The sequence below is a fragment of the Pleurodeles waltl genome, chromosome 11 (assembly GCF_031143425.1).
Source record: "Pleurodeles waltl isolate 20211129_DDA chromosome 11, aPleWal1.hap1.20221129, whole genome shotgun sequence".
Classification (NCBI taxonomy): domain Eukaryota; kingdom Metazoa; phylum Chordata; class Amphibia; order Caudata; family Salamandridae; genus Pleurodeles; species Pleurodeles waltl.
In genome coordinates, this window is record NC_090450.1 from 19,084,156 (window position 1) to 19,107,252 (window position 23,097).

A 23,097-nucleotide genomic window follows, 5' to 3' on the forward strand; every position below is an offset into this window, starting at 1 on the left:
GTCAAATATCATTTATAAGCATAGTGGTTGTTTATAATAATTTGCATATTCATGTGGTCATTTTTTAAATAATGCAGTAAATGTAATAGCAGTCAAACTGACAGATGACTTGGGAGTTTCTCTTACCCCACGTTCTTAACATCCTTTAATAGCAGGGCCCTAACACCATTGGAAAACACGTACAAGTTTAAGTTCAGTGGACGTTTTGGTTAAAACGAAAAAAAGAAATGCCATGGGACATAAAGGAAGAAGTACCACAAACTGGTATCTGCAGTAATATCTGGAAATATTACAGCTTGATTCGAGCTCATTCTTCGCATGTATATTTAAATATTTTGCGGTTGTAATTCATGCATCTAATGATGCAGTAGTATTTCCACATTGCTGAGGTGAATAGCGCAGTGGGTTAAAGATGGACAGGAACGCAACATGAACTGCATTCCTGGCTATTGTTCTACAAATGATCAAGGCCCATTGGAAGAAGCAACATTTTCAAACAGCCTGCTGTGTCATAAAGAGCTGGCAACTGGTCTGAGGACATCGTAATATTCATCTATAGATGTTGCACCCAGAGAACAAGTACTTCAAGGGTGGGAGGCACAAGGATGTAATATAAATGAGAAATTGAGAAAGCAAGCATAAAAATCTTAAAAGAGTGAGATAGAGGAAGGAAGTGTATGGTGGCGGAAATAAGAAGCATCTAATAAAAATAAATCCAGGTATAGTCTCATATTTTGCACTTCTGCCATTGAACACCATCTTAGCTCGTGCTGCTGAAAAACTTCGGACATATCATATATGTTTCTCTTGAGTATTTTTAATTAATCATTGGATACCTGTTGTGGTTTTTGGGTCAGTTGTTGTAATGTCAATTTCTCCTGAGCCACTTCCACTAAAGCCACTTCCTTCTGTTGGTTCTGGTGAAGCTACATAAGGAATTGTAGATCTTTCAGTGAATCTTGTTCCATATCCTAATAGAAATACATTGCAAAGAGAAATATTTAAACTGAGATGTTTTTGATAGTCATATTATAGTTTCAGTTAAGCAGTTGATACACATAAAAGGAATGCCTGACTGGTCAAATATAATTTATATGTATAGTGGTTGTTTATAACAATTTGTATATTCAATTGGTCAATTTTTTAAATAATGCAGTAAATGTAATACCAGTCAACCTGACAGATGACTTAGGAGTTTGTCTTACCCCACTTTCTTAACATCCTTTAATAGCAGGGTCCTAACACCATTGGAAAATACGTACAAGTTTAAGTTCAGTGGAAGTTTTGGTTAATCCGAAAAAAGAAATGCCATGGGACATAAAGGAAGAATTACCACAAAATGAAATCTGCAGTAATATTTGGAAATATTACAGCTTGATTTGAGCTCATTCTTGGCATGAATATTTAAATATTTTGAGGTTGTAATTCATGCATCTAATGATGCAGTAGCAGTTTCACATTGCTGAGGTGAATAGCGCAGTGGGATAAAGATGGACAGGAACGCAACATGAACTGCGTTTCTGGCTATTGTTTTACAAATGATCAAGGCCCATTGGAAGAAGCAACATTTTCAAACAGCCTGCTGTGTCATAAAGAGCTGGCAACTGGTCTGAGGACACCGTAATATTCATTTATAGATGTTGCACCCAGAGAACAAGTAGTTCAAGGGTGGGAGGCACAAGGATGTAATATAAATGAGAAATTGAGAAAGCTAGCATAAAAAACTTAAAAGAGTGAGATAGAGGAAGGAAGTGTATGGTGGTGGAAATAAGAAGCATCTAATAAAAATAAATCCAGGTATAGTCTCATATTTTGCACTTCTGCCATTGAACACCATCTTAGCTCGTGCCACTGAAAAACTTCGGACATATCAAAAATGTTTTTCTTGAGTAATTTTAATTAATCATTGGATACCTGTTGTGGTTTTTGGGGCAGTTGTTGTAATGTCAATTTCTCCTGAGCCACTTCCACTAAAGCCACTTCCTTCTGTTGGTTCTGGTGAAGTCACAGAAGGAATGGTAGATCTTTCAGTGAATCTTGTTCCATATCCTAATAGAAAAACATTGCAAAGAGAAATCTTTAAAGTGAGATTTTTTTGATAGTCATATTAGAGTTTCAGTTAAGCAGTTGACACACATAAAAGGGATGCCTGACTGGACAAATATAATTTATATGCTTGTTGTTTATAATAATTTGTATATTTAATTGGCCATTTCATTTTTTAAATAATTCACTAAATGTAATACCAGTCACTCTGACAGATGACATAGGAGATTATCTTACCCCACTTTCTTAACATCCTTCAATGGCAGGGCCACAACACCATTGGAAAATATGTACAAGTTTAAGTTCAGTGGAAGTTTTAGTTAATACGAAAAAAAGAAATTCCATGGGACATAAAAGAGGAATTATCACAAACTGGAATGTGCAGTAATATTTGGAAATATTACAGCTAGATTTAATCTATTCTTGGCATGTCTATTTAAATATTTTGAGGTTGTAATTCCTTCATCTAATGATGCAGTTGCAGTTCCACATTCCTGAGGTGAATAGGGCAGTCGGTGAAAGATGGACAGGAACGCAATATGAGCTGCATTCCTGGCTATTGTTCCACAAATGATCAAGGCCCATTGGAAGAAGCAAAACTTACAAACAGCCTGCTGTGTCATAAAGTGCTGGCAACTGGTATGAAGACAGAGTAATATTCATTTATGGATGTTGCACGCTCACAACAAGTAGTTGATGGGTGGGAGGCACAAGGATATAATATATATGAGAAATTGAGAAAGCTGGCATAAAAAAACCTAAAGAGCGAGATAGAGAAAGGAAGTGTATGGTGGTGGAAATAAGAAGCATCTAATAAAAATAAATCAAGGGATAGTCTGATATTTTGCATTTCTTCCACTGAACACCATCTTTGATATGCCGCTGAAAAACTTCGGACATATCAAATATGTTGTTCTGGATTATTTTTAATTAATTATTGGATACCTGTTGTGGTTTTTGTGGCAGGTGTTGTAATGTCAATTTCTCCTGAGCCACTTCCACTAAAGCCACTTCCTTCCGTTGGTTCTGGTGAAGTCACAGAAGGAATTGCAGATCTCTTAGTGAATTTTGTTCCATATCCTAATAGAAATACATTGCAAAGAGAAATATTTAAAGTGAGATGTTTTTGATAGTCATATTAGAGTTTCAGGTAAGCAGTAGATACACATAAAAGGAATGCCTAACTGGTCAAATATCATTTATATGCATAGTGGTTGTTTATAATAATTTGCATATTCAATTGGTCATTTTTTAAATAATGCAGTAAATGTAATAGCAGGCAAACTGACAGATGACTTAGGAGTTTCTCTTACCCCACGTTCTCAACACCCTTTACTAGCAGGGCCCTAACACCACTGGAAAAAATTTACAAGTTTAAGTTAAGTGGACGTTTTGGTTAAAATGAAAAAAAGAAATGCCATGGGACATAAAGGAAGAATTACCACAAACTGGAATCTGCAGTAATATCTGGAAATATTACAGCTTGAATCGAGCTCATTCTTGGCATGTATATTTAAATATTTTGCGGTTGTAGTTCATGCATCTAATGATGCAGTAGCATTTCCACATTGCTGAGGTGAATAGCGCAGTGGGTTAAAGATGGACAGGAACGCAACATGAACTGCGTTCCTGGCTATTGTTCTACAAATGATCAAGGCCCATTGGAAGAAGCAAAATTTACAAACAGCCTGCTGTGTCATAAAGAGCTGACAACTGTTCTGAGGACACCGTACTATTCATTTATATATTTTGCACACACAGAACAAGTAGTTGATGGGTGGGAGGCACAAGGATGTAATATAAATGAGAAATTGAGAAAGCAAGCATAAAAAACTTAAAAGAGTGAGATAGAGGAAGGAAGTGTATGGTGGTGGAAATAAGAAGCATCTAATAAAAATAAATCCAGGTATAGTCTCATATTTTGCACTTCTGAAATTGAACACCATCTTAGCTCGTGCTGCTGAAAAACTTCGGACATATCATATATGTTTCTCTTGAGTATTTTTAATTAATCATTGGATACCTGTTGTGGTTTTTGGGTCAGTTGTTGTAATGTCAATTTCTCCTGAGCCACTTCCACTAAAGCCACTTCCTTCTGTTGGTTCTGGTGAAGCTACATACGGAATTGTAGATCTTTCAGTGAATCTTGTCCCATATCCTAATAGAAATACATTGCAAAGAGAAATATTTAAACTGAGATGTTTTTGATAGTCATATTATAGTTTCAGTTAAGCAGTTGATACACATAAAAAGAATGCCCGACTGGTCAAATATAATTTATATGTATAGTGGTTGTTTATAACAATTTGTATATTCAATTGGTCAATTTTTTAAATAATGCAGTAAATGTAATACCAGTCAACCTGACAGATGACTTAGGAGTTTGTCTTACCCCACTTTCTTAACATCCTTTAATAGCAGGGTCCTAACACCATTGGAAAATACGTACAAGTTTAAGTTCAGTGGAAGTTTTGGTTAATCCGAAAAAAGAAATGCCATGGGACATAAAGGAAGAATTACCACAAAATGAAATCTGCAGTAATATTTGGAAATATTACAGCTTGATTTGAGCTCATTCTTGGCATGAATATTTAAATATTTTGAGGTTGTAATTCATGCATCTAATGATGCAGTAGCAGTTTCACATTGCTGAGGTGAATAGCGCAGTGGGATAAAGATGGACAGGAACGCAACATGAACTGCGTTTCTGGCTATTGTTTTACAAATGATCAAGGCCCATTGGAAGAAGCAACATTTTCAAACAGCCTGCTGTGTCATAAAGAGCTGGCAACTGGTCTGAGGACACCGTAATATTCATTTATAGATGTTGCACCCAGAGAACAAGTAGTTCAAGGGTGGGAGGCACAAGGATGTAATATAAATGAGAAATTGAGAAAGCTAGCATAAAAAACTTAAAAGAGTGAGATAGAGGAAGGAAGTGTATGGTGGTGGAAATAAGAAGCATCTAATAAAAATAAATCCAGGTATAGTCTCATATTTTGCACTTCTGCCATTGAACACCATCTTAGCTCGTGCCACTGAAAAACTTCGGACATATCAAAAATGTTTTTCTTGAGTAGTTTTAATTAATCATTGGATACCTGTTGTGGTTTTTGGGGCAGTTGTTGTAATGTCAATTTCTCCTGAGCCACTTCCACTAAAGCCACTTCCTTCTGTTGGTTCTGGTGAAGTCACAGAAGGAATGGTAGATCTTTCAGTGAATCTTGTTCCATATCCTAATAGAAAAACATTGCAAAGAGAAATCTTTAAAGTGAGATGTTTTTGATAGTCATATTAGAGTTTCAGTTAAGCAGTTGACACACATAAAAGGGATGCCTGACTGGACAAATATAATTTATATGCTTGTTGTTTATAATAATTTGTATATTTAATTGGCCATTTCATTTTTTAAATAATTCACTAAATGTAATACCAGTCACTCTGACAGATGACTTAGGAGATTCTCTTACCCCACTTTCTTAACATCCTTCAATGGCAGGGCCACAACACCATTGGAAAATATGTGCAAGTTTAAGTTCAGTGGAAGTTTTAGTTAATACGAAAAAAAGAAATTCCATGGGACATAAAAGAGGAATTATCACAAACTGGAATGTGCAGTAATATTTGGAAATATTACAGCTAAATTTAATCTATTCTTGGCATGTCTATTTAAATATTTTAAGGTTGTAATTCCTTCATCTAATGATGCAGTTGCAGTTCCACATTCCTGAGGTGAATAGGGCAGTGGGTGAAAGATGGACAGGAACGCAATATGAGAAGCATTCCTGGCTATTGTTCCACAAATGATCAAGGCCCATTGGAAGAAGCAAAACTTACAAACAGCCTGCTGTGTCATAAAGTGCTGGCAACTGGTATGAAGACAGAGTAATATTCATTTATGGATGTTGCACGCTCACAACAAGTAGTTGATGGGTGGGAGGCACAAGGATATAATATAAATGAGAAATTGAGAAAGCTGGCATAAAAAAACCTAAAGAGCGAGATAGAGGAAGGAAGTGTATGGTGGTGGAAATAAGAAGCATCTAATAAAAATAAATCAAGGGATAGTCTGATATTTTGCATTTCTTCCACTGAACACCATCTTTGATATGCCGCTGAAAAACTTCGGACATATCAAATATGTTGTTCTTGATTATTTTTAATTAATTATTGGATACCTTTTGTGGTTTTTGTGGCAGTTGTTGTAATGTCAATTTCTCCTGAGCCACTTCCACTAAAGCCACTTCCTTCCGTTGGTTCTGGTGAAGTCACAGAAGGAATTGCAGATCTTTCCGTGAATTTTGTTCCATATCCTAATAGAAAAACATTGCAAAGAGAAATATTTAAACTGAGATGTTTTTGATAGTCATATTAGAGTTTCAGTTAAGTAGTCGACACACATAAAAGGAATGCCTAACTGGTCAAATATCATTTATAAGCATAGTGGTTGTTTATAATAATTTGCATATTCAAGTGGTAATTTTTTAAATAATGCAGTAAATGTAATAGCAGTCAAACTGACAGATGACTTGGGAGTTTCTCTTACCCCACGTTCTTAACATCCTTTAATAGCAGGGCCCTAACACCATTGGAAAACACGTACAAGTTTAAGTTCAGTGGACGTTTTGGTTAAAACGAAAAAAAGAAATGCCATGGGACATAAAGGAAGAAGTACCACAAACTGGTATCTGCAGTAATATCTGGAAATATTACAGCTTGATTCGAGCTCATTCTTCGCATGTATATTTAAATATTTTGCGGTTGTAATTCATGCATCTAATGATGCAGTAGTATTTCCACATTGCTGAGGTGAATAGCGCAGTGGGTTAAAGATGGACAGGAACGCAACATGAACTGCATTCCTGGCTATTGTTCTACAAATGATCAAGGCCCATTGGAAGAAGCAACATTTTCAAACAGCCTGCTGTGTCATAAAGAGCTGGCAACTGGTCTGAGGACATCGTAATATTCATCTATAGATGTTGCACCCAGAGAACAAGTACTTCAAGGGTGGGAGGCACAAGGATGTAATATAAATGAGAAATTGAGAAAGCAAGCATAAAAATCTTAAAAGAGTGAGATAGAGGAAGGAAGTGTATGGTGGCGGAAATAAGAAGCATCTAATAAAAATAAATCCAGGTATAGTCTCATATTTTGCACTTCTGCCATTGAACACCATCTTAGCTCGTGCTGCTGAAAAACTTCGGACATATCATATATGTTTCTCTTGAGTATTTTTAATTAATCATTGGATACCTGTTATGGTTTTTGGGTCAGTTGTTGTAATGTCAATTTCTCCTGAGCCACTTCCACTAAAGCCACTTCCTTCTGTTGGTTCTGGTGAAGCTACATAAGGAATTGTAGATCTTTCAGTGAATCTTGTTCCATATCCTAATAGAAATACATTGCAAAGAGAAATATTTAAACTGAGATGTTTTTGATAGTCATATTATAGTTTCAGTTAAGCAGTTGATACACATAAAAGGAAAGCCTGACTGGTCAAATATAATTTATATGTATAGTGGTTGTTTATAACAATTTGTATATTCAATTGGTCAATTTTTTAAATAATGCAGTAAATGTAATACCAGTCAACCTGACAGATGACTTAGGAGTTTGTCTTACCCCACTTTCTTAACATCCTTTAATAGCAGGGTCCTAACACCATTGGAAAATACGTACAAGTTTAAGTTCAGTGGAAGTTTGGTTAATCCGAAAAAAGAAATGCCATGGGACATAAAGGAAGAATTACCACAAAATGAAATCTGCAGTAATATTTGGAAATATTACAGCTTGATTTGAGCTCATTCTTGGCATGAATATTTAAATATTTTGAGGTTGTAATTCATGCATCTAATGATGCAGTAGCAGTTTCACATTGCTGAGGTGAATAGCGCAGTGGGATAAAGATGGACAGGAACGCAACATGAACTGCGTTTCTGGCTATTGTTTTACAAATGATCAAGGCCCATTGGAAGAAGCAACCTTTTCAAACAGCCTGCTGTGTCATAAAGAGCTGGCAAGTGGTCTGAGGACACCGTAATATTCATTTATAGATGTTGCACCCAGAGAACAAGTAGTTCAAGGGTGGGAGGCACAAGGATGTAATATAAATGAGAAATTGAGAAAGCTAGCATAAAAAACTTAAAAGAGTGAGATAGAGGAAGGAAGTGTATGGTGGCGGAAATAAGAAGCATCTAATAAAAATAAATCCAGGTATAGTCTCATATTTTGCACTTCTGCCATTGAACACCATCTTAGCTCGTGCCACTGAAAAACTTCGGACATATTAAAAATGTTTTTCTTGAGTATTTTTAATTAATCATTGGATACCTGTTGTGGTTTTTGGGGCAGTTGTTGTAATGTCAATTTCTCCTGAGCCACTTCCACTAAAGCCACTTCCTTCTGTTGGTTCTGGTGAAGTCACAGAAGGAATGGTAGATCTTTCAGTGAATCTTGTTCCATATCCTAATAGAAAAACATTGCAAAGAGAAATCTTTAAAGTGAGATGTTTTTGATAGTCATATTAGAGTTTCAGTTAAGCAGTTGACACACATAAAAGGGATGCCTGACTGGACAAATATAATTTATATGCGTGTTGTTTATAATAATTTGTATATTTAATTGGCCATTTCATTTTTTAAATAATTCACTAAATGTAATACCAGTCACTCTGACAGATGACATAGGAGATTCTCTTACCCCACTTTCTTAACATCCTTCAATGGCAGGGCCACAACACCATTGGAAAATATGTACAAGTTTAAGTTCAGTGGAAGTTTTAGTTAATACGAAAAAAAGAAATTCCATGGGACATAAAAGAGGAATTATCACAAACTGGAATGTGCAGTAATATTTGGAAATATTACAGCTAGATTTAATCTATTCTTGGCATGTCTATTTAAATATTTTGAGGTTGTAATTCCTTCATCTAATGATGCAGTTGCAGTTCCACATTCCTGAGGTGAATAGGGCAGTGGGTGAAAGATCGACAGGAACGCAATATGAGCTGCATTCCTGGCTATTGTTCCACAAATGATCAAGGCCCATTGGAAGAAGCAAAACTTACAAACAGCATGCTGTGTCATAAAGTGATGGCAACTGGTATGAAGACAGAGTAATATTCATTTATGGATGTTGCACGCTCACAACAAGTAGTTGATGGGTGGGAGGCACAAGGATATAATATAAATGAGAAATTGAGAAAGCTGGCATAAAAAAACCTAAAGAGCGAGATAGAGGAAGGAAGTGTATGGTGGTGGAAATAAGAAGCATCTAATAAAAATAAATCAAGGGATAGTCTGATATTTTGCATTTCTTCCACTGAACACCATCTTTGATATGCCGCTGAAAAACTTCGGACATATCAAATATGTTGTTCTTGATTATTTTTAATTAATTATTGGATACCTGTTGTGGTTTTTGTGGCAGTTGTTGTAATGTCAATTTCTCCTGAGCCACTTCCACTAAAGCCACTTCCTTCCGTTGGTTCTGGTGAAGTCACAGAAGGAATTGCAGATCTTTCAGTGAATTTTGTTACATATCCTAATAGAAAAACATTGCAAAGAGAAATATTTAAACTGAGATGTTTTTGATAGTCATATTAGAGTTTCAGTTAAGTAGTAGACACACATAAAAGGAATGCCTAACTGGTCAAATATCATTTATAAGCATAGTGGTTGTTTATAATAATTTGCATATTCAAGTGGTAATTTTTTAAATAATGCAGTAAATGTAATAGCAGTCAAACTGACAGATGACTTGGGAGTTTCTCTTACCCCACGTTCTTAACATCCTTTAATAGCAGGGCCCTAACACCATTGGAAAACACGTACAAGTTTAAGTTCAGTGGACGTTTTGGTTAAAACGAAAAAAAGAAATGCCATGGGACATAAAGGAAGAAGTACCACAAACTGGTATCTGCAGTAATATCTGGAAATATTACAGCTTGATTCGAGCTCATTCTTCGCATGTATATTTAAATATTTTGCGGTTGTAATTCATGCATCTAATGATGCAGTAGTATTTCCACATTGCTGAGGTGAATAGCGCAGTGGGTTAAAGATGGACAGGAACGCAACATGAACTGCATTCCTGGCTATTGTTCTACAAATGATCAAGGCCCATTGGAAGAAGCAACATTTTCAAACAGCCTGCTGTGTCATAAAGAGCTGGCAACTGGTCTGAGGACATCGTAATATTCATCTATAGATGTTGCACCCAGAGAACAAGTACTTCAAGGGTGGGAGGCACAAGGATGTAATATAAATGAGAAATTGAGAAAGCAAGCATAAAAATCTTAAAAGAGTGAGATAGAGGAAGGAAGTGTATGGTGGCGGAAATAAGAAGCATCTAATAAAAATAAATCCAGGTATAGTCTCATATTTTGCACTTCTGCCATTGAACACCATCTTAGCTCGTGCTGCTGAAAAACTTCGGACATATCATATATGTTTCTCTTGAGTATTTTTAATTAATCATTGGATACCTGTTGTGGTTTTTGGGTCAGTTGTTGTAATGTCAATTTCTCCTGAGCCACTTCCACTAAAGCCACTTCCTTCTGTTGGTTCTGGTGAAGCTACATAAGGAATTGTAGATCTTTCAGTGAATCTTGTTCCATATCCTAATAGAAATACATTGCAAAGAGAAATATTTAAACTGAGATGTTTTTGATAGTCATATTATAGTTTCAGTTAAGCAGTTGATACACATAAAAGGAAAGCCTGACTGGTCAAATATAATTTATATGTATAGTGGTTGTTTATAACAATTTGTATATTCAATTGGTCAATTTTTTAAATAATGCAGTAAATGTAATACCAGTCAACCTGACAGATGACTTAGGAGTTTGTCTTACCCCACTTTCTTAACATCCTTTAATAGCAGGGTCCTAACACCATTGGAAAATACGTACAAGTTTAAGTTCAGTGGAAGTTTGGTTAATCCGAAAAAAGAAATGCCATGGGACATAAAGGAAGAATTACCACAAAATGAAATCTGCAGTAATATTTGGAAATATTACAGCTTGATTTGAGCTCATTCTTGGCATGAATATTTAAATATTTTGAGGTTGTAATTCATGCATCTAATGATGCAGTAGCAGTTTCACATTGCTGAGGTGAATAGCGCAGTGGGATAAAGATGGACAGGAACGCAACATGAACTGCGTTTCTGGCTATTGTTTTACAAATGATCAAGGCCCATTGGAAGAAGCAACCTTTTCAAACAGCCTGCTGTGTCATAAAGAGCTGGCAAGTGGTCTGAGGACACCGTAATATTCATTTATAGATGTTGCACCCAGAGAACAAGTAGTTCAAGGGTGGGAGGCACAAGGATGTAATATAAATGAGAAATTGAGAAAGCTAGCATAAAAAACTTAAAAGAGTGAGATAGAGGAAGGAAGTGTATGGTGGCGGAAATAAGAAGCATCTAATAAAAATAAATCCAGGTATAGTCTCATATTTTGCACTTCTGCCATTGAACACCATCTTAGGTCGTGCCACTGAAAAACTTCGGACATATTAAAAATGTTTTTCTTGAGTATTTTTAATTAATCATTGGATACCTGTTGTGGTTTTTGGGGCAGTTGTTGTAATGTCAATTTCTCCTGAGCCACTTCCACTAAAGCCACTTCCTTCTGTTGGTTCTGGTGAAGTCACAGAAGGAATGGTAGATCTTTCAGTGAATCTTGTTCCATATCCTAATAGAAAAACATTGCAAAGAGAAATCTTTAAAGTGAGATGTTTTTGATAGTCATATTAGAGTTTCAGTTAAGCAGATGACACACATAAAAGGGATGCCTGACTGGACAAATATAATTTATATGCGTGTTGTTTATAATAATTTGTATATTTAATTGGCCATTTCATTTTTTAAATAATTCACTAAATGTAATACCAGTCACTCTGACAGATGACATCGGAGATTCTCTTACCCCACTTTCTTAACATCCTTCAATGGCAGGGCCACAACACCATTGGAAAATATGTACAAGTTTAAGTTCAGTGGAAGTTTTAGTTAATACGAAAAAAAGAAATTCCATGGGACATAAAAGAGGAATTATCACAAACTGGAATGTGCAGTAATATTTGGAAATATTACAGCTAGATTTAATCTATTCTTGGCATGTCTATTTAAATATTTTGAGGTTGTAATTCCTTCATCTAATGATGCAGTTGCAGTTCCACATTCCTGAGGTGAATAGGGCAGTGGGTGAAAGATGGACAGGAACGCAATATGAGCTGCATTCCTGGCTATTGTTCCACAAATGATCAAGGCCCATTGGAAGAAGCAAAACTTACAAACAGCATGCTGTGTCATAAAGTGATGGCAACTGGTATGAAGACAGAGTAATATTCATTTATGGATGTTGCACGCTCACAACAAGTAGTTGATGGGTGGGAGGCACAAGGATATAATATAAATGAGAAATTGAGAAAGCTGGCATAAAAAAACCTAAAGAGCGAGATAGAGGAAGGAAGTGTATGGTGGTGGAAATAAGAAGCATCTAATAAAAATAAATCAAGGGATAGTCTGATATTTTGCATTTCTTCCACTGAACACCATCTTTGATATGCCGCTGAAAAACTTCGGACATATCAAATATGTTGTTCTTGATTATTTTTAATTAATTATTGGATACCTGTTGTGGTTTTTGTGGCAGTTGTTGTAATGTCAATTTCTCCTGAGCCACTTCCACTAAAGCCACTTCCTTCCGTTGGTTCTGGTGAAGTCACAGAAGGAATTGCAGATCTTTCAGTGAATTTTGTTACATATCCTAATAGAAAAACATTGCAAAGAGAAATATTTAAACTGAGATGTTTTTGATAGTCATATTAGAGTTTCAGTTAAATAGTAGACACAGATAAAAGGAATGCCTAACTGGTCAAATATCATTTATAAGCATAGTGGTTGTTTATAATAATTTGCATATTCAAGTGGTCATTTTTTAAATAATGCAGTAAATGTAATAGCAGTCAAACTGACAGATGACTTGGGAGTTTTTCTTACCCCACGTTCTTAACATCCTTTAATAGCAGGGCCCTAACACCATTGGAAAACACGTACAAGTTTAAGTTCAGTGGACGTTTTGGTTAAAACGAAAAAAAGAAATGCCATGGGACATAAAGGAAGAAGTACCACAAACTGGTATCTGCAGTAATATCTGGAAATATTACAGCTTGATTCGAGCTCATTCTTCGCATGTATATTTAAATATTTTGCGGTTGTAATTCATGCATCTAATGATGCAGTAGTATTTCCACATTGCTGAGGTGAATAGCGCAGTGGGTTAAAGATGGACAGGAACGCAACATGAACTGCATTCCTGGCTATTGTTCTACAAATGATCAAGGCCCATTGGAAGAAGCAACATTTTCAAACAGCCTGCTGTGTCATAAAGAGCTGGCAACTGGTCTGAGGACATCGTAATATTCATCTATAGATGTTGCACCCAGAGAACAAGTACTTCAAGGGTGGGAGGCACAAGGATGTAATATAAATGAGAAGTTGAGAAAGCAAGCATAAAAATCTTAAAAAAGTGAGATAGAGGAAGGAAGTGTATGGTGGCGGAAATAAGAAGCATCTAATAAAAATAAATCCAGGTATAGTCTCATATTTTGCACTTCTGCCATTGAACACCATCTTAGCTCGTGCTGCTGAAAAACTTCGGACATATCATATATGTTTCTCTTGAGTATTTTTAATTAATCATTGGATACCTGTTGTGGTTTTTGGGTCAGTTGTTGTAATGTCAATTTCTCTTGAGCCACTTCCACTAAAGCCACTTCCTTCTGTTGGTTCTGGTGAAGCTACATAAGGAATTGTAGATCTTTCAGTGAATCTTGTTCCATATCCTAATAGAAATACATTGCAAAGAGAAATATTTAAACTGAGATGTTTTTGATAGTCATATTATAGTTTCAGTTAAGCAGTTGATACACATAAAAGGAATGCCTGACTGGTCAAATATAATTTATATGTATAGTGGTTGTTTATAACAATTTGTATATTCAATTGGTCAATTTTTTAAATAATGCAGTAAATGTAATACCAGTCAACCTGACAGATGACTTAGGAGTTTGTCTTACCCCACTTTCTTAACATCCTTTAATAGCAGGGTCCTAACACCATTGGAAAATACGTACAAGTTTAAGTTCAGTGGAAGTTTTGGTTAATCCGAAAAAAGAAATGCCATGGGACATAAAGGAAGAATTACCACAAAATGAAATCTGCAGTAATATTTGGAAATATTACAGCTTGATTTGAGCTCATTCTTGGCATGAATATTTACATATTTTGAGGTTGTAATTCATGCATCTAATGATGCAGTAGCAGTTTCACATTGCTGAGGTGAATAGCGCAGTGGGATAAAGATGGACAGGAACGCAACATGAACTGCTTTTCTGGCTATTGTTTTACAAATGATCAAGGCCCATTGGAAGAAGCAACATTTTCAAACAGCCTGCTGTGTCGTAAAGAGCTGGCAACTGGTCTGAGGACACCGTAATATTCATTTATAGATGTTGCACCCAGAGAACAAGTAGTTCAAGGGTGGGAGGCACAAGGATGTAATATAAATGAGAAATTGAGAAAGCTAGCATAACAAACTTAAAAGAGTGAGATAGAGGAAGGAAGTGTATGGTGGTGGAAATAAGAAGCATCTAATAAAAATAAATCCAGGTATAGTCTCATATTTTGCACTTCTGCCATTGAACACCATCTTAGCTCGTGCCACTGAAAAACTTCGGACATATTAAAAATGTTTTTCTTGAGTATTTTTAATTAATCATTGGATACCTGTTGTGGTTTTTGGGGCAGTTGTTGTAATGTCAATTTCTCCTGAGCCACTTCCACTAAAGCCACTTCCTTCTGTTGGTTCTGGTGAAGTCACAGAAGGAATGGTAGATCTTTCAGTGAATCTTGTTCCATATCCTAATAGAAAAACATTGCAAAGAGAAATCTTTAAAGTGAGATGTTTTTGATAGTCATATTAGAGTTTCAGTTAAGCAGTTGACACACATAAAAGGGATGCCTGACTGGACAAATATAATTTATATGCTTGTTGTTTATAATAATTTGTATATTTAATTGGCCATTTCATTTTTTAAATAATTCACTAAATGTAATACCAGTCACTCTGACAGATGACATAGGAGATTCTCTTACCCCACTTTCTTAACATCCTTCAATGGCAGGGCCACAACACCATTGGAAAATATGTACAAGTTTAAGTTCAGTGGAAGTTTTAGTTAATACGAAAAAAAGAAATTCCATGGGACATAAAAGAGGAATTATCACAAACTGGAATGTGCAGTAATATTTGTAAATATTACAGCTAGATTTAATCTATTCTTGGCATGTCTATTTAAATATTTTGAGGTTGTAATTCCTTCATCTAATGATGCAGTTGCAGTTCCACATTCCTGAGGTGAATAGGGCAGTGGGTGAAAGATGGACAGGAACGCAATATGAGCTGCATTCCTGGCTATTGTTCCACAAATGATCAAGGCCCATTGGAAGAAGCAAAACTTACAAACAGCCTGCTGTGTCATAAAGTGCTGGCAACTGGTATGAAGACAGAGTAATATTCATTTATGGATGTTGCACGCTCACAACAAGTAGTTGATGGGTGGGAGGCACAAGGATATAATATAAATGAGAAATTGAGAAAGCTGGCATAAAAAAACCTAAAGAGCGAGATAGAGGAAGGAAGTGTATGGTGGTGGAAATAAGAAGCATCTAATAAAAATAAATCAAGGGATAGTCTGATATTTTGCATTTCTTCCACTGAACACCATCTTTGATATGCCGCTGAAAAACTTCGGACATATCAAATATGTTGTACTTGATTATTTTTAATTAATTATTGGATACCTGTTGTGGTTTTTGTGGCAGTTGTTGTAATGTCAATTTCTCCTGAGCCACTTCCACTAAAGCCACTTCCTTCCGTTGGTTCTGGTGAAGTCACAGAAGGAATTGCAGATCTTTCAGTGAATTTTGTTCCATATCCTAATAGAAAAACATTGCAAAGAGAAATATTTAAACTGAGATGTTTTTGATAGTCATATTAGAGTTTCAGTTAAGTAGTAGACACACATAAAAGGAATGCCTAACTGGTCAAATATCATTTATAAGCATAGTGGTTGTTTATAATAATTTGCATATTCAAGTGGTCATTTTTTAAATAATGCAGTAAATGTAATAGCAGTCAAACTGACAGATGACTTGGGAGTTTCTCTTACCCCACGTTCTTAACATCCTTTAATAGCAGGGCCCTAACACCATTGGAAAACACGTACAAGTTTAAGTTCAGTGGACGTTTTGGTTAAAATGAAAAAAAGAAATGCCATGGGACATAAAGGAAGAAGTACCACAAACTGGTATCTGCAGTAATATCTGGAAATATTACAGCTTGATTCGAGCTCATTCTTCGCATGTATATTTAAATATTTTGCGGTTGTAATTCATGCATCTAATGATGCAGTAGTATTTCCACATTGCTGAGGTGAATAGCGCAGTGGGTTAAAGATGGACAGGAACGCAACATGAACTGCATTCCTGGCTATTGTTCTACAAATGATCAAGGCCCATTGGAAGAAGCAACATTTTCAAAAAGCCTGCTGTGTCATAAAGAGCTGGCAACTGGTCTGAGGGCATCGTAATATTCATCTATAGATGTTGCACCCAGAGAACAAGTAGTTCAAGGGTGGGAGGCACAAGGATGTAATATAAATGAGAAATTGAGAAAGCTAGCATAAAAAACTTAAAAGAGTGAGATAGAGGAAGGAAGTGTATGGTGGTGGAAATAAGAAGCATCTAATAAAAATAAATCCAGGTATAGTCTCATATTTTGCACTTCTGCCATTGAACACCATCTTAGCTCGTGCTGCTGAAAAACTAGGGACATATCATATATGTTTCTCTTGAGTATTTTTAATCAATCATTGGATACCTGTTGTGGTTTTTGGGTCAGTTGTTGTAATGTCAATTTCTCCTGAGCCACTTCCACTAAAGCCACTTCCTTCTGTTGGTTCTGGTGAAGCTACATAAGGAATTGCAGATCTTTCAGTGAATCTTGTTCCATATCCTAATAGAAATACATTGCAAAGAGAAATATTTAAACTGAGATGTTTTTGATAGTCATGTGATAGTTTCAGTTAAGCAGTTGATACACATAAAAGGAATGCCTGACTGGTCAAATATAATTTATATGTATAGTGGTTGTTTATAATAATTTGTATATTCAATTGGTCAATTTTTTAAATAATGCAGTAAATGTAATACCAGTCAACCTGACAGATGACTTAGGAGTTTGTCTTACCCCACTTTCTTAACATCCTTTAATAGCAGGTCCTAACACCATTGGAAAACACGTACAAGTTTAAGTTCAGTGGATGTTTTGGTTAAAACGAAAAAAAGAAATGCCATGGGACATAAAGGAAGAAGTACCACAAACTGGAATCTGCAGAAATTGAGAAAGCTGGCATAAAAAAACCTAAAGAGCGAGATAGAGGAAGGACGTGCATGGTGGTGGAAATAAAAAGCATCTAATAAAAATAAATCCAGGTATAGTCTCATATTTTGCACTTCTGCCATTGAACACTGTTGGAAAATGGGTTATTGGTAAGGGCAGGTAGGTACCTACACCTAGCAACAAGCCACTAACCTCCACCTAGGTACAGTTAGGTCTCAGTAAATTAATCCCAGCTCAACCCTTGGTAGCTTGGCAACGAGCGTCAAGGCTTAACTTAGGAGACAGTTTGTAAAGCATTCAAATATCACAAAACAGTAATTAAATAAAACACAGGAAACAGTTTAAAAATCCAAAACCAATTTATACAAAATAGTTTATATTTTTATCTTTAAAATGACACAAAAACGAATAAAATCGGATAAAGGGAACCGGAGATATGAATTTTTAAAGAATTATAATTTTTTCTAGCGCTTAGAAACAAAAAGCGCCAGTCGGGTCATCTGGTTGCACCAGGACCGGGGCAAAGTCAAAGTTTCAGGCCGACCGCGATGGAGCCCTGCTCAGCTACAAGTCGCGGGAGGCCTCGGTTAAAAAGTTACCTTCTGACTTAGTCTTTATTTTGAAGATTTTCTTCACCGGGACGAACCTGCCAGTTGAATCCGACCTCCTGGAGCCCTTGTCCGGATACGCGATGTGGGTTTCCTCGGTGGAGACTTTTACCTTCGGACTTAGTCGTTTTTTCGAGGTGAAAATCCTTCGACCGGGGTAAACCTGGATCTTGATCCGACGTCAGTGGAGCCCTTCTCGGATACGATGGCTGGGAGGTCCCGGTCAACTTTTTACCTTCGGACTTAGTCTCTTTTTCAGAGGTTTTTCTTTACCGGGACGAACCACCAAGTCAGGCCGGGTCGCGGTTGAGGCAAGCCGGCTAGAATTTCCGCGGCGGGTCGGTCCCTCTCAGGAGCTTTTTTACAAAATTTCTCAAATCTTCTCCAAACTTCTGGGGCTTCACCCAGATGTTCTTTTAAGGTTCTTTTGGGGTCCACAGCTCACCCCAAGGGTCCAGAAGTTCTGTGATGGTCCTTGGGGGGTGCGGACTTCAACTCCCAGAATGCACCTGGCGCAAACTCCTTTTTGGCCACTGGACAGTGGTCAGCTGGTCACTTTTCAGGAGTTGGTGCAGGGGGACTCTGGATAGCAATTTTTCACCTGTAGCAAACAGGGAGTCCCTCCTTGAACCAGTTGAAGCCAGGCAAAGTCCTTCTTGTGGTGAAGCCCAAGTGTGCAGCTGGTGCAGTCCTTCTGAGTGCAGGGCAGTCCTTTTTCTCCTTTAGTTCTTTTCTTCTTGAAATCTGGCAGGGATCTGAGGTGTGGGGGCAGGTCTGGCAGTTTTATCCTTGCTCCTGGGTGAAAAGCAGGGGGGTCCTGGTTCTCCAATCAGGTACAGGGTCGTCCCCCTGTGATGACTACTTCCTGGGAAGTGTGGCAAAAATCCATCCCAAAAGGCAAGATTCTCTAAAAATCCAACATGGCTGAATCTGATTTTTGGAGGTTACATCTGGCTGAGCCCACCCACTGGTGTGGCTAAAAATCATAAACACACCCCTCTCCTGCCCTCTCCTAATCTAATCAAGGGGGCACCTAGTTGTCTGGGGTTGCAGGATGTGGGGGTGTTGCTGGGTGCTCCAGATGTCCTTATCTGCCTTTGAAGACCAGTTTGGCAGCCCTCCCCCTTCCTGCCTCACCATCTGCTGAGGGGAGATTCTCTCCCCCAAGCACATTCCTTTGTGTTAAGCCAGGCCACTTCACACCTCATCAAGGCAGCTTTGACTAAGCTGCTGCAGGCTGGCCAATCAGAGCACAGCAGCAAAAACAATGCAGGGCTGAAATTGGCAACTTTTTAGGTAAACTCTAAACTTTTTACCTGAACAAGTTATATTAAATCCAACAACTGGAAGTTGTGGGATTTATTACAACAATTAATTTGATACCAAATTCTTGGTATGCAACATTTAAGGAGACTTTAAAATTTAAAATAAAGTCTCCCCATTCTAGCCTATGAAGGCCATTTACTTCAATGAGGGAAAAACGAATTTGGCTGTTTTTACCTCACCAGGGTTTATAAATCTATTTTTATAAAGTCCCTGCTTATAGTTACATGGCACCCAGCCCTAGGGGCTCATAGGGCACACCTTAGGGCTGACTTATATGTAAAAATAAGGTAGTTTAAGACTTTGGAACTACATTTAATTCCAAAGTCGAATTTGCATATAACTTTAATTTAAAAGCAGCCAGCAAAGCAGGCCTGCCTTTAAAATGACAATGGGCACCTCAGCAGTGCACCTAGGTGTGCACCACCTATGCTGTGGTCCCTAAACCTACATGCCCTACCATATACTAGGGACTTATAGGTAGGTTAACTTAGCCAATTATAATTAGCCTAATTTGCATATCCATTTTACACAGAGCACTGGCCCTGGGACTGGAAAGCAGTACCCAGGGCACAGCCAAGAGTCAGTAACCACCAGTACCTGTCCAAAAAGTGTGGGGGTGATCAGGGCAAAAAAGGAGGACTTTCCTACAAACACCATCTTAGCTTGTGCCACTGAAAAACTTCGGACATATCAAAAATGTTTTTCTTGAGTATTTTTAATTAATCATTGGATACCTGTTGTGGTTTTTGGGGCAGTTGTTGTAATGTCAATTTCTCCTGAGCCCCTTCCACTAAAGCCACTTCCTTCTGTTGGTTCTGGTGAAGTCACAGAAGGAATTGTAGATCTTTCTGTGAATCTTGTTCCATATCCTAATAGAAATACATTGCAAAGAGAAATCTTTAAAGTGAGATGTTTTTGATAGTCATATTAGAGTTTCAGTTAAGCAGTTGACACACATAAAAGGGATGTCTGACTGGACAAATATAATTTATATGCTTGTTGTTTATAATAATTTTTATATTTAATTGGCCATTTCATTTTTTAAATAATTCACTAAATGTAATACCATTCACTCTGACAGATGACTTAGGAGATTCTCCTACCCCACTTTCTTAACATCCTTCAATGGCAGGGCCACAACACCATTGGAAAATATGTACAAGTTTAAGTTCTGTGGAAGTTTTAGTTAATACGAAAAAAAGAAATGCCATGGGACATAAATGAGGAATTATCACAAACTGGAATGTGCAGTAATATGTGAAAATATTACAGCTAGATTTAATCTATTCTTGGCATGTCTATTTAAATATTTTGAGGTTGTAATTCCTTCATCTAATGATGCAGTTGCAGTTCCACATTCCTGAAGTGAATAGGGCAGTGGGTGAAAGATGGACAGCAACGAAATATGAGCTGCATTCCTGGCTATTGTTCCACAAATGATCAAGGCCCATTGGAAGAAGCAAAATTTACAAACAGCCTGCTGTGTCATAAAGTGCTGGCAACTGGTATGAAGACAGAGTAAAATTCGTTTATGGATGTTGCACGCTCACAACAAGTAGTTGATGGGTGGGAGACACAAGGATATAATATAAATGAGAAATTGAGAAAGCTGGCATAAAAAAACCTAAAGAGCGAGATAGAGGAAGGAAGTGTATGGTGGTGGAAATAAGAAGCATCTAACAAAAATAAATCAAGGGATAGTCTGATATTTTGCATTTCTTCCGCTGAACACCATCTTTGATATGCCGCTGAAAAACTTCTGACATATCAAATATGTTGCTCTTGATTATTTTTAATTAATTATTGGATACCTCTTGTGGTTTTTGTGGCAGTTGTTGTAATGTCAATTTCTCCTGAGCCACTTCCACTAAAGCCACTTCCTTCCGTTGGTTCTGGTGAAGTCACAGAAGGAATTGCAGATCTTTCAGTGAATTTTGTTCCATATGCTAATAGAAATACATTGCAAAGAGAAACCTTTAAAGTGAGATGTTTTTGATAGTCATATTAGAGTTTCAGTTAAGCAGTAGACACACATAAAAGGAATGCTTAACTGGTCAAATATAATTTATATGCATAGTGGTTGTTTATAATACTTTGCATATTCAATTGGTCATTTTTTAAATAATGCAGTAAATGTAATAGCAGGCAAACTGACAGATGACTTAGGAGTTTCTCTTACCCCACTTTCTGAACACCCTTTACTAGCAGGGCCCTAACACCAATGGAAAAAATGTACAAGTTTAAGTTCAGTGGACGTTTTGGTTAAAACGAAAAAAAGAAATGCCATGGGACATAAAGGAAGAATTACCACAAACTGGAATCTGCAGTAATATCGGGAAATATTACAGTTTGATTTGAGCTCATTCTTGGCATGTATATTTAAATAGTTTGCGGTTGTAATTCATGCATCTAATGATGCAGCAGCAGTTCCACATTGCTGAGGTGAATAGCGCAGTGGGTTAAAGATGGACAGGAACGCAACATGAACTGCGTTCCTGGCTATTGTTCTACAAATGATCAAGGCCCATTTGAAGAAGCAAAATTTACAAACAGCCTGCTGTGTCATAAAGAGCTGACAACTGTTCTGAGGACATCGTACTATTCATTTATAGATGTTGCACACACGGAACAAGTAGTTGATGGGAGGGAGGCACAAGGATGTAATGTAAATGAGAAATTGAGAAAGCTAGCATAAAAAAACTTAAAAGAGCGAGATAGAGGAAGGAAGTGTATGGTGGTGGAAATAAGACGCATCTAATAAAAATAAATCCAGACATAATCTCATATTTTGCACTTCTGGAATTGAACACCATCTTCGCTTGTGCTGCTAAAAAACTTCGGACATATCATTTATGTTTCTCTCGAGTATTTTTAATTAATCATTGGATACCTGTTGTGGTTTTTGAGTCAGTTGTTGTAATGTCAATTTCTCCTGAGCCACTTCCACTAAAGCCACTATCTTCTGTTGGTTCTGGTGAAGTTACAGCAGGAATTGCAGATCTTTCAGTGAATCTTGTTCCATATCCTAATAGAAATACATTGCAAAGAGAAATATTTAAAGTGAGATGTTTTTGATAGTCATATCAGAGTTTCAGTTAAGCAGTTGATACATATAAAAGGCATGTCTGACTGGACAAATATAATTTATATGCTTGTTGTTTATAATAATTTGTTTATTTAATTGGCCATTTCATTTTTTAAATAATTCACTAAATGTAATACCAGTCACTCTGACAGATGACTTAGGAGATTCTCTTACCCCACTTTTTTAACATCCTTCAATGGCAGGGCCACAACACCATTGGACAATATGTACAAGTTTAAGTTCAGTGGAAGTTTTAGTTAATACGAAAAAAGAAATGACATGGGACAGAAATGAGGAATTATCACAAACTGGAATGTGCAGTAATATTTGGAAATATTACAGCAAGATTTAATCTATTCTCGGCATGTCTATTTAAATATTTTTAGGTTGTAATTCCTTCATCTAATGATGCAGTTGCAGTTCCACATTCCTGAGGTGAATAGGGCAGTGGGTGAAAGATGGACAGGAACGCAATATGAGCTGCATTAATGGCTATTGTTCCACAAATGACCAAGGCCCATTGGAAGAAGCAAAACTTACAAACAGACTGCTGTGTC

At 36.9% G+C, this 23,097-nt stretch overlaps 1 protein-coding gene across 1 annotated transcript; it reads right to left on the reverse strand.

Annotated features, from left to right (window-relative positions):
• Window positions 1-5,136: 5,136 nt before the first annotated feature.
• LOC138265054 (putative per-hexamer repeat protein 5) lies at window positions 5,137-17,384 on the reverse strand. Its single transcript, XM_069212601.1, has 13 exons — window positions 17,369-17,384; window positions 17,000-17,134; window positions 15,922-16,056; window positions 14,845-14,979; window positions 13,767-13,901; window positions 12,689-12,823; window positions 11,612-11,746; window positions 10,535-10,669; window positions 9,457-9,591; window positions 8,380-8,514; window positions 7,303-7,437; window positions 6,225-6,359; window positions 5,137-5,282 (listed from the first exon to the last, which is right to left on the reverse strand). The coding sequence occupies exons 1-13, from the start codon at window positions 17,382-17,384 to the stop codon at window positions 5,137-5,139; spliced, it is 1,647 nt and encodes a 548-aa protein (XP_069068702.1).
• Between the last annotated feature and the right edge of the window lie 5,713 nt (window positions 17,385-23,097).

Bases quoted from the DNA above. Each gene is read 5' to 3' on its own strand.
- LOC138265054 (XM_069212601.1), bottom strand. The intron at 7,438-8,379 runs GTATCCAATGAT...TATTTCTATTAG, and splicing joins TGCCCCAAAAACCACAACAG to GATATGGAACAAGATTCACT. The intron at 6,360-7,302 runs GTATCCAATGAT...TTTTTCTATTAG, and splicing joins TGACCCAAAAACCATAACAG to GATATGGAACAAAATTCACG.